This window comes from Chiloscyllium punctatum, chromosome 8, assembly GCF_047496795.1.
Source record: "Chiloscyllium punctatum isolate Juve2018m chromosome 8, sChiPun1.3, whole genome shotgun sequence".
NCBI lineage: Eukaryota > Metazoa > Chordata > Chondrichthyes > Orectolobiformes > Hemiscylliidae > Chiloscyllium > Chiloscyllium punctatum.
Genome location: NC_092746.1, coordinates 129,399,372 through 129,413,954, shown reverse-complemented (window position 1 = coordinate 129,413,954; position 14,583 = coordinate 129,399,372). Strand labels below are relative to the sequence as shown.

At 48.8% G+C, this 14,583-nt stretch overlaps 2 protein-coding genes across 3 annotated transcripts in view; one reads left to right on the top strand and one right to left on the bottom strand.

Moving 5' to 3' along the window:
* Nucleotides 1-3,076, top strand: part of ppp1r16a (protein phosphatase 1, regulatory subunit 16A) — an 87,885-nt gene extending 84,809 nt beyond the window's left edge. For both annotated transcript variants that reach the window (XM_072576494.1, XM_072576495.1), the window contains exon 11: nt 1,211-3,076. In XM_072576494.1, coding sequence (XP_072432595.1) covers nt 1,211-1,633 — 423 coding nt within the window. In that variant the 3' untranslated portion in view covers nt 1,634-3,076. The remainder of the gene's footprint in view (nt 1-1,210) is intronic.
* Nucleotides 3,077-4,363: 1,287 nt separating this feature from the next.
* wdr97 (WD repeat domain 97) overlaps nt 4,364-14,583 on the bottom strand; it is a 91,855-nt gene continuing 81,635 nt past the window's right edge. The window contains exons 16-19 of the mRNA XM_072575001.1: nt 10,132-10,236; nt 8,480-8,709; nt 5,884-5,939; nt 4,364-4,736 (exon numbers count right to left, since the gene is read on the bottom strand). Of these exons, the coding sequence (XP_072431102.1) occupies nt 4,534-4,736; nt 5,884-5,939; nt 8,480-8,709; nt 10,132-10,236 (594 nt within the window). The 3' untranslated portion in view covers nt 4,364-4,533. The remainder of the gene's footprint in view (nt 4,737-5,883; nt 5,940-8,479; nt 8,710-10,131; nt 10,237-14,583) is intronic.

The following is a 14,583-nucleotide window of genomic DNA, read 5'->3' as shown; positions in this document are numbered from 1 at the left end:
GAACAGTGCAGAGACCCCACTCAATCCCTGCTGCTGCTCTGCATCTCCTCCTCGAATTTCCTTCTGATAATTTCCACTTCCCTCAGTCTCTCAGGGGCAGAGAGTTCCAGCCCATAGCACCCTCCCATTCCTCATCCCTTGCTGCTCAAAAGCAGGAATGTTGTTACCTAATCCTTGCATGCTCAGCAAGAGCAGCCCAACTACTCCCATTCCCTCTGCCCGTTCTGCGTAGCCCTTTTTCAGATATGGTTCCCATTCCCTGTTCTTGTTATTACGCTCTCAGGCAATGTATTCCAAACCCTGCCCACTCAGCATTGCTCCTTTTACATGAATTCTGTGTGCCCTGCTATGTGATCCTTCTATCAACAGGAATAGTTTATCCTGCTCTGCCCCAGTCTGATTTTGGAAACCTCGATCAAATCTCCTATTAACCTCCGTGTAAAACAGCCCCTAACCTCACCAATGATAAAATCATCAATGCCGTACATTGTGGAAGCAGGCCTTTTGACCCATTGAGTTATACTGACCCTCTGAACAGCATCCCCCCCCCCCCCCCCCCAACAGCCTACCTCTCTACCCGATTCCTGCGGCCCTAATCCACACTGTTATACATCCCTGGACACTATAGGCAATTTCCCATGGTCAGTATACCTAACCTGCACATCTTTGGACTATGGGAGGCAACCCTAATCTATCCACTTCACTAAAGGCCCTCCTGCCTGGAGCCATTTCTTTGATGTCTTCATATCCGCACCCCCCGATACCTTCATACCCACCCCAAAGAGCAGTGACCAGAACAGGACGTAATTTGCCAGTTGGGGATGAATCAGTGTTTTGTTTTAAAACAGTCTGATCATTATAAGGTTGCTGTTTGTGGGATCTTACTGTGTGGAAACAAGCTGACCATTTCCTATGTTATAACCATGATGACCCTGTGAAAGGCTTCAGGAGATTGTGAAAAATGAGTCTATCATCCTTTAAACAACACCAGCCGCTCTGTCTGTCTGTCCAAGCTTCACTATCTTGTAGCCCAATCTTTATCTTGAGCTCCCTCAAAATAATTTTAATTATTAGTGAGTAACGAGTGATTTAGTTAGTTTGCTGTGTCATTGGTTCTGTGGAGTAGCGATGTTCTGAAATGTCCTCAGCAGCTGATCGCTGTCCTGGTTTGTTACTGAAGATTTCACCGTCTGTCCACATTGTGTTTCAGAATTCCACTGCCCAGGTGACGAAAGGTGATGAGGGTCCGAGTGAGGCGAGTTGGGCCAGTGGTGAGCTGACTCTGAGGAATGGCTCTGCCGTCCTGGCCACTGCTCTGGAACAGGACGCCAAGGGGCTGGCCAGCAGAGAGGAGCCACCTTCTGATCTGAGCAGGGAGAAAGCTCACCACACACTGGCTGACCTGAAGAGGCAGCGGGCAGCTGCTAAGCTCCACAAGCAGCTGGTTCCTGAGGAGCAGTCGGTGAGAGAATCGGCTGAGAGTGTCGTGTCTCAACCTCCAAACCAGAGCCCTCCTGAACAGAACTCCATCTACTTCACTGCAGCCAGCGGGGACCCTCCACTGGTCAAGTTCAAGGCTCCCGTGGAAGAGGCTCCAAGCGAGAAGTCTGGGCGATGCTGTAAAATGATGTAAAACTTCGAGAGTCTGCGGTGAGTCACAGGACAGCCTGTGGGGCCGATAAGGATCTGAATGTCCACACCTTGGGAGCCTGGTCTCTGAGCTCAGTCTGCTGCTTTAACCTGGACATTTCTGCTCTACAAATACTTTACTGTTTGGGCTGGATGGGGGTGGGGGGGAAGGGGAAGAAAGGCTTTATTTCTATAAAAACCCACCGTTCCCCCATTCCCTGCTCAACACCAGCTGCTCTCAACTGCCAGAAACATTAGGGAATACCAGCAAAAACGTCCAGGGATCAGAGGTGTTTGTGCCTCTGGTACTCGGGAGCATTCGGGAAGCAGGCAGCTCTCCAACTGCCTTACCCCAACCAAGCAGCTGCTGTGTGGGGGTCTGTTTCATTGATCTGCCTACCTCTGGAGGACAGACCGCACAGCCCCTCCATGCTGTTGCTGTGGCCAGTCTACCCCAGTCAGCACATGTACCTGAGGCACTGTTCCCTCACTCGCTGGAGTTACCCACTCCCCACGCTACATTCCAGAAAGAGATTTCACCAGCAGCAGGTTGGCCCTGTCGACTCAGATGTGCTTTTACTGACTGGGCTCCGGCTGGTTAGCTCTCCAAATACAAAGCTTTGTGTGTATGTGTCTCAGCTTCATCAAACAGACAATCTCACGGAGAGGCTGTAGATGGCCTGGTTAGAAAATCTTCAGCAGTTGCCCTTTTTAGGAGCACCTGGTTATGCAGAGTACAGTCTCCAGGAGTTTGCTGTACAAAGCCTGCACTGGGACTGTATGGTGTAGAGAAAACATTACTGTGTCTAACCCCATGTTGTCCCTGTCCTGGGAGGGTTTGGTGGGGGACAGTGTAGAGGGAGCTTTACTCTGTATCTAACCCTGTGCTGTCCCTGTCCTGGGAGTGTTTGATGGGGGACAGTTTAAGAATAAAACAATACAGCACAGGAACATGCCCTTCACCCCATCAAGCCTGTGCTGGCACATTTTGTCCTTCCATACTAAAACTGTCTTCACTTACAGGATCCATATCCCTCTCTTCCCTTCCTATTCATGTATTTGTCCAGGTTCTTATTGGATGCTGCGATTGTGTCTGCTTCCACCACCTCCTCTGGCAACGTGTTCCAGGCATTCACCATCTTTTGAGTGAAAAATCTGCCTCACACATCTGTTGTAAACTCCCCCACCCCCCCCCCACCTTGCACCTTGAGATTTTGTCCCTGAGTAAGTGTAAAGGAAGCTGTACTCTGTATCTAACCTTGTCCTGGGAGTATTTGATGGGGGACAGTGTAGAGGGAGCTTTACTCTGTATCTAACCCTGTGTATGATGAGGAACTGTACCCAATGGAGTATTCCTGACATCAACCACCTGAGAAGCACAAATGACTTTTCTTAATTATTTTCAAAAAAAAGTAATGTTAATAAATGTAATATATTCTGATACAAATGTGATTGGTGAAGCGTTGATGTTGTGGGTGCTCAGGGCAGTTTCTGCTCCTGGTGAAAGTATTCTCAATTTGAAAAGGGTAAGCGTGTTTGGGTTTTGTTACTGATGGTGCCCAGACTCTGTTTCCTAACTCTGTCCCCTCAGATATTACTGCCGTTACCTTTCCCAGACCTTCAGAATATTATTGGATTTCCTCTGTCAGATACACGAACACTGCTCATTTGGCCTTTCGATGTGCCTCTGTCAGTATATACTTTTCCATTTTCCAGCCTTCTGTTTATATGCATCAATGCTATCCAACTCAAACCTCCCCAAGGTTCATATTCAACCTGCCCTCTGGGCTCAGAGGTTTCTTATGACTGCATTTACTCATGACATCTTAGAACATGGACCAGTACAATGCAGGACCAGGCCCTTTGGCCCACCATCTGTGTGCTGGCCATGTTGCCATTCTAAACTAATCCCATCTTGCACCTGGTCCATATCCCTCTATTCCCTGCATGTTCATGTGCCTAAACATCTCTAAACATTGTCATTGAATCTGATTCCACCACCTCCCCTGCCAGCTACCAGATCCTGACTCATCCTCACATGACCACTTCCATCTAGAAGGACAACGTTAGCAGAAACATGGGACTACCACCCCCTGCAAATTCCCCTCCAGGCCATCCTGACTTGGAAATAAAATTGCTGTTCCTTCAAAATCCTGGAATTCCCTCCCTCAGGGCATTGTGGGTCTACCCACCAGCACACGGACTGCAGTGGTTCAAGAAGGCAGCTCACCCCCACCTTCTCAAGGATAGCTCTGCACAGGCAATAAATGCTGGGCCATGTCCTGGGAATGAAAAATAATCACATTGATAGCTTTAGATGACCCACTTTTTTTTTGAGGGGGGGGGGGGGGTGAAGAGGATGGATAAAGAATGGGGAGAGAGGACTGGATTGCCACTCCCCTTTGTGTGACGTGCTGCCTGACCTTTTCTGTGGAACGGACTGGCTCCTATGTTACGGTTGGTTTTGACTCCCACATGAGACATTGACATCTCTGGCTGAATGTCCCAACTACTGCCTCCTGGGTATGACCCGGAGGGAGTCCACGTTACACATTGGCACTGTGCCCCCTCTTGATCTTCATGTCCACAACTGAGGCAGCTGTGCGACTACAGAAGCCGTCACTGGTAAGCCTGGAATTCATGCGTTGAGTCAATGGAGCACCAACTCAAGGAGAGTCTCCATTCTCCTCCTCACTCTAGCTTCAATAACAGACCAGACACAGCCATCAGCGAGTTTAATCGTTTCTTACAGTACAGACTAGGTATTCAGACTCTGGCACAGTGCTCTTATTCCTATGGATATCAATTTGGAGGAGGGGGGGGGGGGGGTGGTTTGACCGTTTGTAAAGTGTTATCAGTGTTCCATCAGCCAGGCTGGGAGATGGCTGGGGCTGGAGGGTGCTGTCAGCTGTAGCTGGACACATAGGAGTGCTCCAGGATGAAGTATTTCTGTGCAGAGTGGCGAAGGGTGATGAGGACATGTTGGATAGGGTAGTTGTCAACGACAGAGGGGAAAGGATTGAGGTTGATCTTTGGCACCTTGAGTTTGATGTATCGGCCGATATCAAAAGTCAACGATCCTGAGACAATGGGCGGCAGGTGGAACTCTAGGGAACAAGCAGACGATTAGGATTCACCCGAAACGATGCAGCCAGAGACATTGGCAGCTCCAATACTAAAGCAGAAACTGTCTTCACAGGAAAATAACGAGAGGTCACGCTTTCAAGGTGAGAGCTGAAAAGTTTACGGGGGTACACACGGCAATTACTCATACAGAGTGGTGGGCACCTGGGACGTGTTGCCAGCAGAGGTGGTAGAGGCAGGTACAGTAGATTCATTCAAAGATGCGTCTGGAAAGATGCCTGAGTAGGTGGGGAGCAGAGGGATACAGATGCTTAGGAATTGGGCGACAGGTTTAGACAGTGGACTTGGATCAGCTCAGGCCTGGAGGGCCGAAGGGCCAGCTCCTGGGCTGTAAATTTTCTTTGTTCTTTGTTCTTTAACTCTTGAGAGAGATTTCCCAAACGAGGGGCTGATGTACCTTCCCTGGGAGGGTAATAGAGGAAGGATGTACTGACTGGGCACCATTGCCCTTTTGAGGTTATGCCCAGTTCAAAATGAGATTCTGTTTATGTGGATGGACTCCCCAGGGAATTTGTATCTCACTGGCAATAAGCCCATGTTTCAGGAGGAGCTGAGGGAGGGTTAAACCCTATACATAGAGTGCTGCCCATTCTGGGATCGGGCTACTGTGGTATTTACCTGGGGAAATGGGCTGTGAGATCATTGCTAAAACCATGACTTCAGCTTGTTCATCTCAAACAGGAACAACGAGGACGGTTTCAGTTCAAAACCCATTCCCCTAATTATTTTTCGGTGTTAAAATAGTGGCTACAGAGAAGGAGCGAACTGCAAAGCTTTCATAGAGACTATACTGGCAGGAGGGGTTAATGGTTTTGTGACCAAGTGGAATAAGGAATATGACCTAAATATATTAAAGACAGCAGAAATACTTGTCCCTGTGTTCAGTCTAGACTGGCATCCCACTACACATCCACACATAGCTGACAGAGGTGGTTAATCATAGACTGGTATAATGCACAGGAGAAGACTTAGTGTTTCAAATGGTTAGATCTAACAAGGAATTTCATCTGTTTTACCATCCAGTAAAGGTTTGACAATCTGTCAATCAATTCCCATTTTGCATCATTAATAAATAACTGGTATCTATAAGGAGGCAGGTTCATCACTTACTTTCAAGCTGCTTTCTAGTCATGGTGGTCTCCCCTAGTCTCAGGAGAGCTCGGTCCCTACAGATGAAAACAAGCCACAGGTTTAGTGAACAGTTGGACAGAGTCGAACTCCTGGGTTGGGTCATCTCACCAAGAATGAGGCAGATGTTGGGGCAGTTTTATTCACATTTTCAAGCAACATAACACAGACTTTTATGCTGAGGGAGTGCCGCATTGTTGGAGGGTCAGCTGTGGGGGTCAGTGCCCCACTGTGGGAGGGTCAGCCCTGAGGGAGTGCCACTGTCAGAATACACAGCTTGAGTTGAAGCAATCTCTGAAATGATGAGATTTACCCTGCAGTTTGACAAGGAGAAACTGGAATCAGATGTAACGCTGTTATAATTGTGTAAAGGTAACTACATGAGAGAGGAGCTGGCCAGGGTTGACTGGAAGGGGAGCTTCACAGGAAAGATGGTGGAGCAGAACAGTAGGAGTGTCTGGGTATGTTGGGAGGCAGAGCAGAAATTTATCCGAAGGACCAAGAAACATACAAAGGGGAGGATAAGGCAGCCATGGCTAACTGGGTTAAAAACAATGACTGCAGATGCTGGAAACCAGATTCTGGATTAGTGGTGCTGGAAGAGCACAGCAGTTCAGGCAGCATCCAACGAGCAGCGAAATCGACGTTTCGGGCAAAAGCCCTTCATCAGGAATAAAGGCAGTGAGCCTGAAGCGTGGAGAGATAAGCTAGAGGAGGGTGGGGGTGGGGAGAGAGTAGCATAGAGTACAATGGGTGAGTGGGGGAGGGGATGAAGGTGATAGGTCAGGGAGGAGAGGGTGGAGTGGATAGGTGGAAAAGGAGATAGGCAGGTAGGACAAGTCATGGGGACAGTTACTGAGCTGGAAGTTTAGAACTAGGGTGAGGTGGGGGAAGGGGAAATGAGGAAACTGTTGAAGTCCACATGGATGCCCTGGGGTTGAAGTGTTCCGAGGTGGAAGATGAGGCGTTCTTCCTCCAGGCGTCTGGTGGTGAGGGAGCGGCGGTGAAGGAGGCCCAGGACCTCCATGTCCTGGCTAACTGGGACAGTCAGGGATAGCATGAAGGGAAAAACATACATTGTGGTGAAGATCGTTGGGAAGCCAGAGGATTGGGAGGCTGTTTAAAAACCAGCAGAGGATGACTGAAGAAGCAATAATAAGGGGAGAAGATGGAATATGAGAGTAAGCCAGCTAGTAATATAAAAGAAGATTGCAAGAGTTTATTTTAGATATTTAAAAAGTAAGAGAGAGGCAAGAGTGAACATTGGACCACTGGAAAATGAGGCTGGAGAAGGAGGAATGAGGGAGGGAGTCCCGCACTGTCGGAGGGTCAGTGCTGAGGGAGTCCCGCACTGTCGGAGGGTCAGTGCTGAGAGGGTGCCGCACTGTCGCAGGGTCAGTGCCTAGGTAGTGCCGCACAGTCGGAGGGTCAGCGCTGAGGGAGCGCAGCACAGTCGGAGGGTCAGCGCCGAGGGAGTGCCGCACCGTCGGAGGGTCAGTACTGAGGGAGCACCGCATTGTCGGAGGGTCAGTGCTGTTGATAGTATTTTTAATTGGGGGAGGCAATGGCCTAATGGTATTACCGCTGGGATGTTAATCCAGAGACCCAGGTAATGTCCTGGGGACCATGGCAGCGAATGGAATTTGAGTTCAATAAAAGTCTGGAGTTAAGAATCTAACGACGACCACGAATTCATTGCCAATTGTTGGAAAACCCCATCTGGGTCACTAAAGTCCTTTAGGGAAGGGATCTGCCATCTTCACCTGGTCTGGCCTACAAGTAACTCCAGACCCACAGCAATGCGGTTGACTCTTAACAAACCTCTGGGAAATTAGGGAGGGGCAATAAATGCTGCTGAGCCAGTGATGCCCTCATCCCGTGAATGAATAAAGGGGTAAAACTAGTATCAGCGGGGCATGTGGGTTCAAATTGGCCAAGGTCCTGGAGCCTGACAGCATTGTGGGTCAACCTACAGCACATGGACTACAGCGGTTCAAGAAGGCAGCTCACCCCCACCTTCTCAAGGGGGCAACTAGGGACAGGCAATAAATCCTGGCCTCGCCAGTGGTGCCCATGTCTCTGAATGAAGTTTTGACAATCCCACTCCGACAGTTGGGAGTACTTAAAAATCAATTCATAATATTGTCAATTATTGTAAAAAGCCCCTTCTGGCTCACTGACGACCTTTTGGGAGGGAAATATGCCGTCCTTACCTCCAGAGTCACACCAATGTGGTTGACCATTAACTGCAGTCTGACTTGGCCCAGCAAGGCACTAGTTCATGGGGCAATTAGGGATGGCATTAACCGACCCAGCCAGCAACACACACATCCAATGATAAAATAAAGAGCACAAAGTGCCCGTGACTCAGGTCTTGGGTTGGGTTGGGAAGGGGGGGGGGGGCGATCTGTGGGATTACTCCCCCGTGTCGGCCTTCAGGTCAATCGCAGATTGTCAGACCACACCTAGGTCCTTCCCTTGTGACCCACACTCATTCAGATCCATGGAACCGGGCTGGTTACACTGTCCCTGATCCTACCCCCTTGCCCGCTCCCCACCATTCCCCCCACTTGCTGACCTCTGGATCTTGGGCAGGAAGAGCACTGTGTTCAACGTCTTCTCCCTGTCCCTCTGGGATCTGGCAGCTTCCTCGTTTTCTGCTGCCATTAACTCCTTGAGTTTGTTCTGGAGTTGGAGTTCAGAGAAATAATTCACAGTCTCAATGGGATGAAGCTGTTCCAGTGATCCCGACTGGAGACCCTCTGGAATCCTGATCGTGGTTGGTTGATTGGGATCCACTTTTCTTGGCTGTCATTGGAAAGATTGTTTCAGAAATGGTTAATAACGAATATTTTTCTTTCCCCTCAATTGTCTTCCTTCGGAAAGTACTCCCCTCACCTGCAGCACCAGCCTGCCTCAAAATGTCCCTCCCAGCTCCAAACTTCTCTTTGTTCTTACAGGGGATGTTGGCAACTCTGACAAAATGGACCTGACACCCCGCCTCTAATCCCCGTCTGACCCTCAAACCCAGCCTCTAATCCCCGTCTGACCCCCAAACCCAGCTTCTAATCCCCATCTGACCCCCAAACCCAGTTTCTAATCCCCATCTGACCCCCAAACCCAGCCTCTAATCCCCATCTGACCCTAAACCCAGTTTCTAATCCCCATCTGAACCCCGAACCCAGTTTGTAATCCCCATCTGAACCCCAAACCCAGCCTCTAATCCCCAACTGACCCCCAAACCCAGTTTCTAATCCCCATTTGACACTAAACCCAGCCTCTAATCCCCATCTGACCCCCAAACCCAGCCTCTAATCCCCAACTGACCCCCAAACCCAGTTTCTAATCCCCATCTGACCCCCAAACCCAGCCTCTAATCCCCAACTGACCCCCAAACCCAGTTTCTAATCCCCATCTGAACCCCAAACCCAGCCTCTAATCCCCAACTGACCCCCAAACCCAGCCTCTAATCTCCATTTGAATCCCAAAATCTTCACTAATTTCCATCTGGCCCCCAAATCCAGAGCTAATCCCCATCTGACCCCCAAACACAGCCTCTAATCCCCATATAACCCCAAACACAGCACTAATCCTCATATGAACCCCAAATCCAGTCTCTAATCCCCATCTGAATCCCAAATCCAGTCTTTCATCCCCATCTGAACCCCAAACCCTTCACTAATCTCCATCTGGCCCCTAAATCCAGCCTCTAATCCCCAAATCCATCTTCTAACCCCCATTTGATCTCCAAACAACCTCTAATCTCCACCAACCCCCCCATCCAGCTGCTAATCCCCATCTGAACCCCAAAATCAGCATCAAATCCCAAACCACCCAGCTATCGGGCCCCCACCCAACCATGCACCTCCAAACTCACAGTTGCACCATCATAAACAATCTCCAAGTCTTCTGGTCCCCATATGAACCCCAAACCTTAACTTCGCATGAACTACAACGGCTGTCCCTCAAGTTTGCAGTCACACACATGAACCCCATAATGTGCCAGACAAAAACCATGTTGGGACTCCTCCAGTCCCCACCAAAAGCTTCAATCCTCGTTCCCCGAACACAAGGAAACCCAATGTCCTCATCCCGATCAGATCCTGGCTCCTCCCAGAATCTCCTTGAGATTAGGGGGATTGAGAGGGGGTTAAAACTGACCACATGGAGATGCTAATCCAAGGGGGTTATAGAGTCCGAGTCACAGCCTGTTGTGTCCCCCATACTAACCAAAGCTCCAGGGCTGACTGAGGGGGTAGGACTTTGTGGAACTGATATAGTCCCTCTCAGGGTTTTCCCCTTCTTCAGTGACTTCAACGCTGTTCGGACATGCTCCTGTGGAAGGAAGGAGAGGATGATCCACCACTTTATTCAGCATTGTCCAACCATGAAACATTGAAGCAGAAGGAGGCCATTCTGCCCATTGAGTCTGCTTCGCCCTTCAATGAGATCATGGTTAATCTGATCACCCTCAATTCCACTCTCCTGCCCTTTTCCCCATAACCCTCTATTCCCCTTCCTAATTAAACATCTGTATCTCTCAGCCTTCAATAAACTGTATATACTGTATTTACAGCCTTGGAAGCTCTCTGTGATAAAAAAATTCCAAAGATTCACTTATACACTTAATGGTAAGGTCCTCGGGAATGTTGCTGAACAAAGAGACCTTGGAGTGCAGGTTCATAGCTCCTTGAAAGTGGAGTCGCAGGTAGATAGGAGAGTGAAGGAGGCGTTTGGTATGCTTTATTTTATTGGTCAGAGTATTGAGTACAGGAGTTGGGAGGTCATGTTGTAGCTGTACAGGACATTGGTTAGGCCACTTTTGCAATTCTGGTCTCTCTCCTATCAGAAGGAAGTTGTGAAACTTGAAAGGATTCAGAAAAGATTTACAAGGATGTTGCTAGGATTGGAGGATTTGAGCTGAAAATGTGTTGCTGGAAAAGCGCAGCAGGTCAGGCAGCATCCAAGGAGCAGGAGAATCGATGTTTGAAGAAGGGCTTATGCCCGAAACGTTGATTCTCCTGTTCCTTGGATGCTGCCTGACCTGCTGCGCTTTTCCAGCAACACATTTTCAGCTCTGATCTCCAGCATCTGCAGTCCTCACTTTCTCCTTGGAGGATTTGAGCTACAGGGAGAGGCTGAACAGGCTGGGGCTGTTTTCCTTGGAGCGTCAGAGGCTGAGGGGTGACCTTATAGAGGTTTATAAAATCATGAGGTACATGGATAGGATAAATAGACAAAGTCTTTTCCCCGGAGTGGGGGAGTCCAGAACTAGAGGGCGTAGGTTTAAGGTGAGAGGGGAAAGATATAAAAAAGACCTACAGGGCAACTTCTTCACACAGAGGGTGGTACATGTATGGAATGAGCTGCCAGAGGATGTGGTGGAGGCTGGTACAATTGCAACATTTAAGAGGCATTTGGATGGGTATATGAATAGGAAGGGTTTGGAGGGATATGGGCCAGGTGCTGGCAGGTGCAACTAGATTGGGTTGGGATATCTGGTCGGCATGGACGGGTTTGACCGAAGGGTCTGTTTCCGTGCTGTACATCTCTCTGAATCTGTGACTCTGAGAAAAGAAATTCCTCCTCATCTGTCTTAAATGTGTGACTCCTTACTCTGAGATGATGTCCTCTGGTCCCAGACTCTCCCACAAAGGGGGGAACCACTTCTCCACATCTCCCTCGTCAACTCCCCTAAGATTCTTGTGTTTCAATAAAGCAGCCTTTTCGTTCTTTCAAACTCCAGTGAGTACAGGCCCAACCTACTCAATGTCTCCCTGATCTTGATTAGCCGAGTGAACCTTCTCTGGACTGCCTCCAATGCCTTAGATAAATATCTTAAACTAGGAAGAAGAAATATCGGGGCTGGTCCACCTAGGTGTAGTGATGGTCAAATTCTTGGAGGACATTCTCGGGGTCAAACTGAGGCATCATGTAGAAGGACACAGATTGATTACTGTTTATTACAGGAGTTTATTACAGGAAGCCAGAGCTGTCTGGTTTCACTAATATTGAATGAACATTCTTAATTAGGTAACACATAGGGCAGGAACAGTAGGTTTTGTGGTGCAGTGAGTAGTTACCCTGCCTCTGAGCTAGAAGCTCCAATATCCCAGGACTTGATGGAAGGTGTGTTAATTGTGTGGACTGACAGACTGACAGTGGCAGGTGGTGAGAGTCTCCTGGGCAGAAGTGGGTACTGCAGATGCTGGAGATTAGAGTCAAGATTAGAGTGGTGCTGGAAAAGCACAACAGGTCAGGCAGCATCTGAGGGGCAGGAAAATCAACGTTTTGGGCAAAAGCCCTTCGTCCAATGTTCTTGCTCCTCAGATGCTGCCTGACCTGCTGTGCTTTTCCAGCACCACTCTAAAAGTCAGAGTTTCCTGGTTAACCAGCCTTGATGTGTGAGTGACCCTTCTGGGTATAGCCACCAACAGGGAAACACTTTCAGGAACGCTGATGTAAATAAGTGCTCTATTCATAGCGCCAGGGACTTGGGTTCGATTCCAGCCTCTGGCGAATGAGTTTATGGTGGCTCAGTGGTTAGCACTGCCGCCTCACAGCACCAGGGTCCCAGGTTCGATTCCAGCCTCGGGCAACTGACTGTGTGGAGTTTGCACATTCTCCCCGTGTCTGCGTGGGTTTCCTCCGGGTGCTCCGGTTTCCTCCCACAGTCCAAAGATGTGCTGGTCAGGTGGATTGGCCATGCTAAATTGCCCGTAGAGCTAGGTGCATTAGTCAGAGGGAAATGGGTCAGGTTGGGTTACTCTTCGGTGGGTCGGTGTGGACTTGTTGGGTCGAAGGGTCTGTTTCCACACTGTAGGGAATCAAATTTTAAAAATCTAATCTATGTTACACGTGTTGAGACACGGAATGTCTTCTGATATTGTTGTGGGGTTCTGTTCGCCGAGCTGGGAATTTGTGTTGCAGACGTTTCGTCCCCTGTCTAGGTGACATCCTCAGTGCTTGGGAGCCTCCTGTGAAGCGCTTCTGTGCTGTTTCCTCCGGTATTTATAGTGGCCTGTCTCTGCCGCTTCCGGTTGTCAGTTCCAGCTGGTCGCTGCAGTGGCCGGTATATTGGGTCCAGGTCGATGTGTTTGTTGATAGAGTCTGTGGATGAGTGCCATGCCTCTAGGAATTCCCTGGCTGTTCTCTGTTTGGCTTGTCCTATAATGGTAGTGTTGTCCCAGTCGAACTCATGTTGCTTGTCATCTGTGTGTGTGACTACTAAGGATAGCTGGTCGTGTCGTTTCGTGGCTAGTTGGTGTTCATGGATACGGATTGTTAGCTGTCTTCCTGTTTGTCCTATGTAGTGTTTTGTGCAGTCCTTGGAATTCTTGGACATCATCAGAAATATACACATAGACAAGGAAGAAACCATGATCTCATTCGATGTAACAGCACTGTTCATCTCTATCGACAAAATCCTAGCCAGAGAAACAATAGCCAACCTGCTGGACAGACAGAACAGACAACAGGATGGTGAACCTATCAACAAAGACGGCATACTGAAACTACTGGACCTGTGCCTCACAACACACTTCACATTCAACAACCAAATATATGAACAAATCAACGGAACACCCATGGGCTCACCGATCTCTGGACTCATAGCAGAAGCTGTAATGCAAAAGTTAGAACAAACAGTCTTACCACAAATTCAACCCAAACTCTGGGTCAGATATGTAGATGACACCTTTGTAATCATTAAAAACACAGAAATAGAGAACACACACCAGATCATCAACACCACACTCACAGGAATCCGATTCACTAGAGAGGAAGAAAAGGACAACCAACTCCCATTCCTAGACGTGATGGTACAGAGAACACCGAACGGAGAATTCACCACAAAGGTTTACAGGAAAACCACACACACACAGACCAAGTCCTGAACTACGAAAGCAACCACCCCAACACACACAAAAGAAGTTGCATTAAAACACTGTTCAAAAGGGCCACAACACACTGCAGTACACCAGAACTGCAAAAAGAGGAAGAGGAACACCTATACAATGTATTCGCCAAAAACGGATACCCCCGCAATTTCATCAACAGAAACCTAAGGGAAAGACAACGGAATGAGGACATGCCACAACCCAAAGGACTAGCCACACTACCATACATCAGGAGCATTTCCGAACTGACAGCCAGACTACTGCGACCATTAGGACTCGTAACAACACACAAACCAACAGCCACTCTCAGACAACAACTCACCAGGACAAAGGACCCGATACCCTGCATGGGCAAAACCAATGACTGCAGAAAACACTACATAGGACAAACAGGAAAACAGCTAACGATCCGCATCCATGAATACCAACGAGCCACGAAACGACACGACCAGCCACACACGCAGATGACAAGCAACATGAGTTCGACTGGGACAACACTACTATTATAGGACACGCCAAACAGAGAACAGCCAGTGAATTCCTAGAGGCTTGGCACTCATCCACAGATTCAATCAATAAGCACATCGGCCTGGACCCAATATACCGGCCATTGCAACGGACAGCTGGAACTGACAACCGGAAGCGGCAGATTCAAACCACTACAAATGCCAGAGGAAAGATCACAGAAGTGCTTCACAGGAGGCTCCCAAGCACTGAGGATGTCACCTAGACAGGGGACGAAACGTCTGCAACACAAATTCCCAGCTCGGCGAACAGAACCACA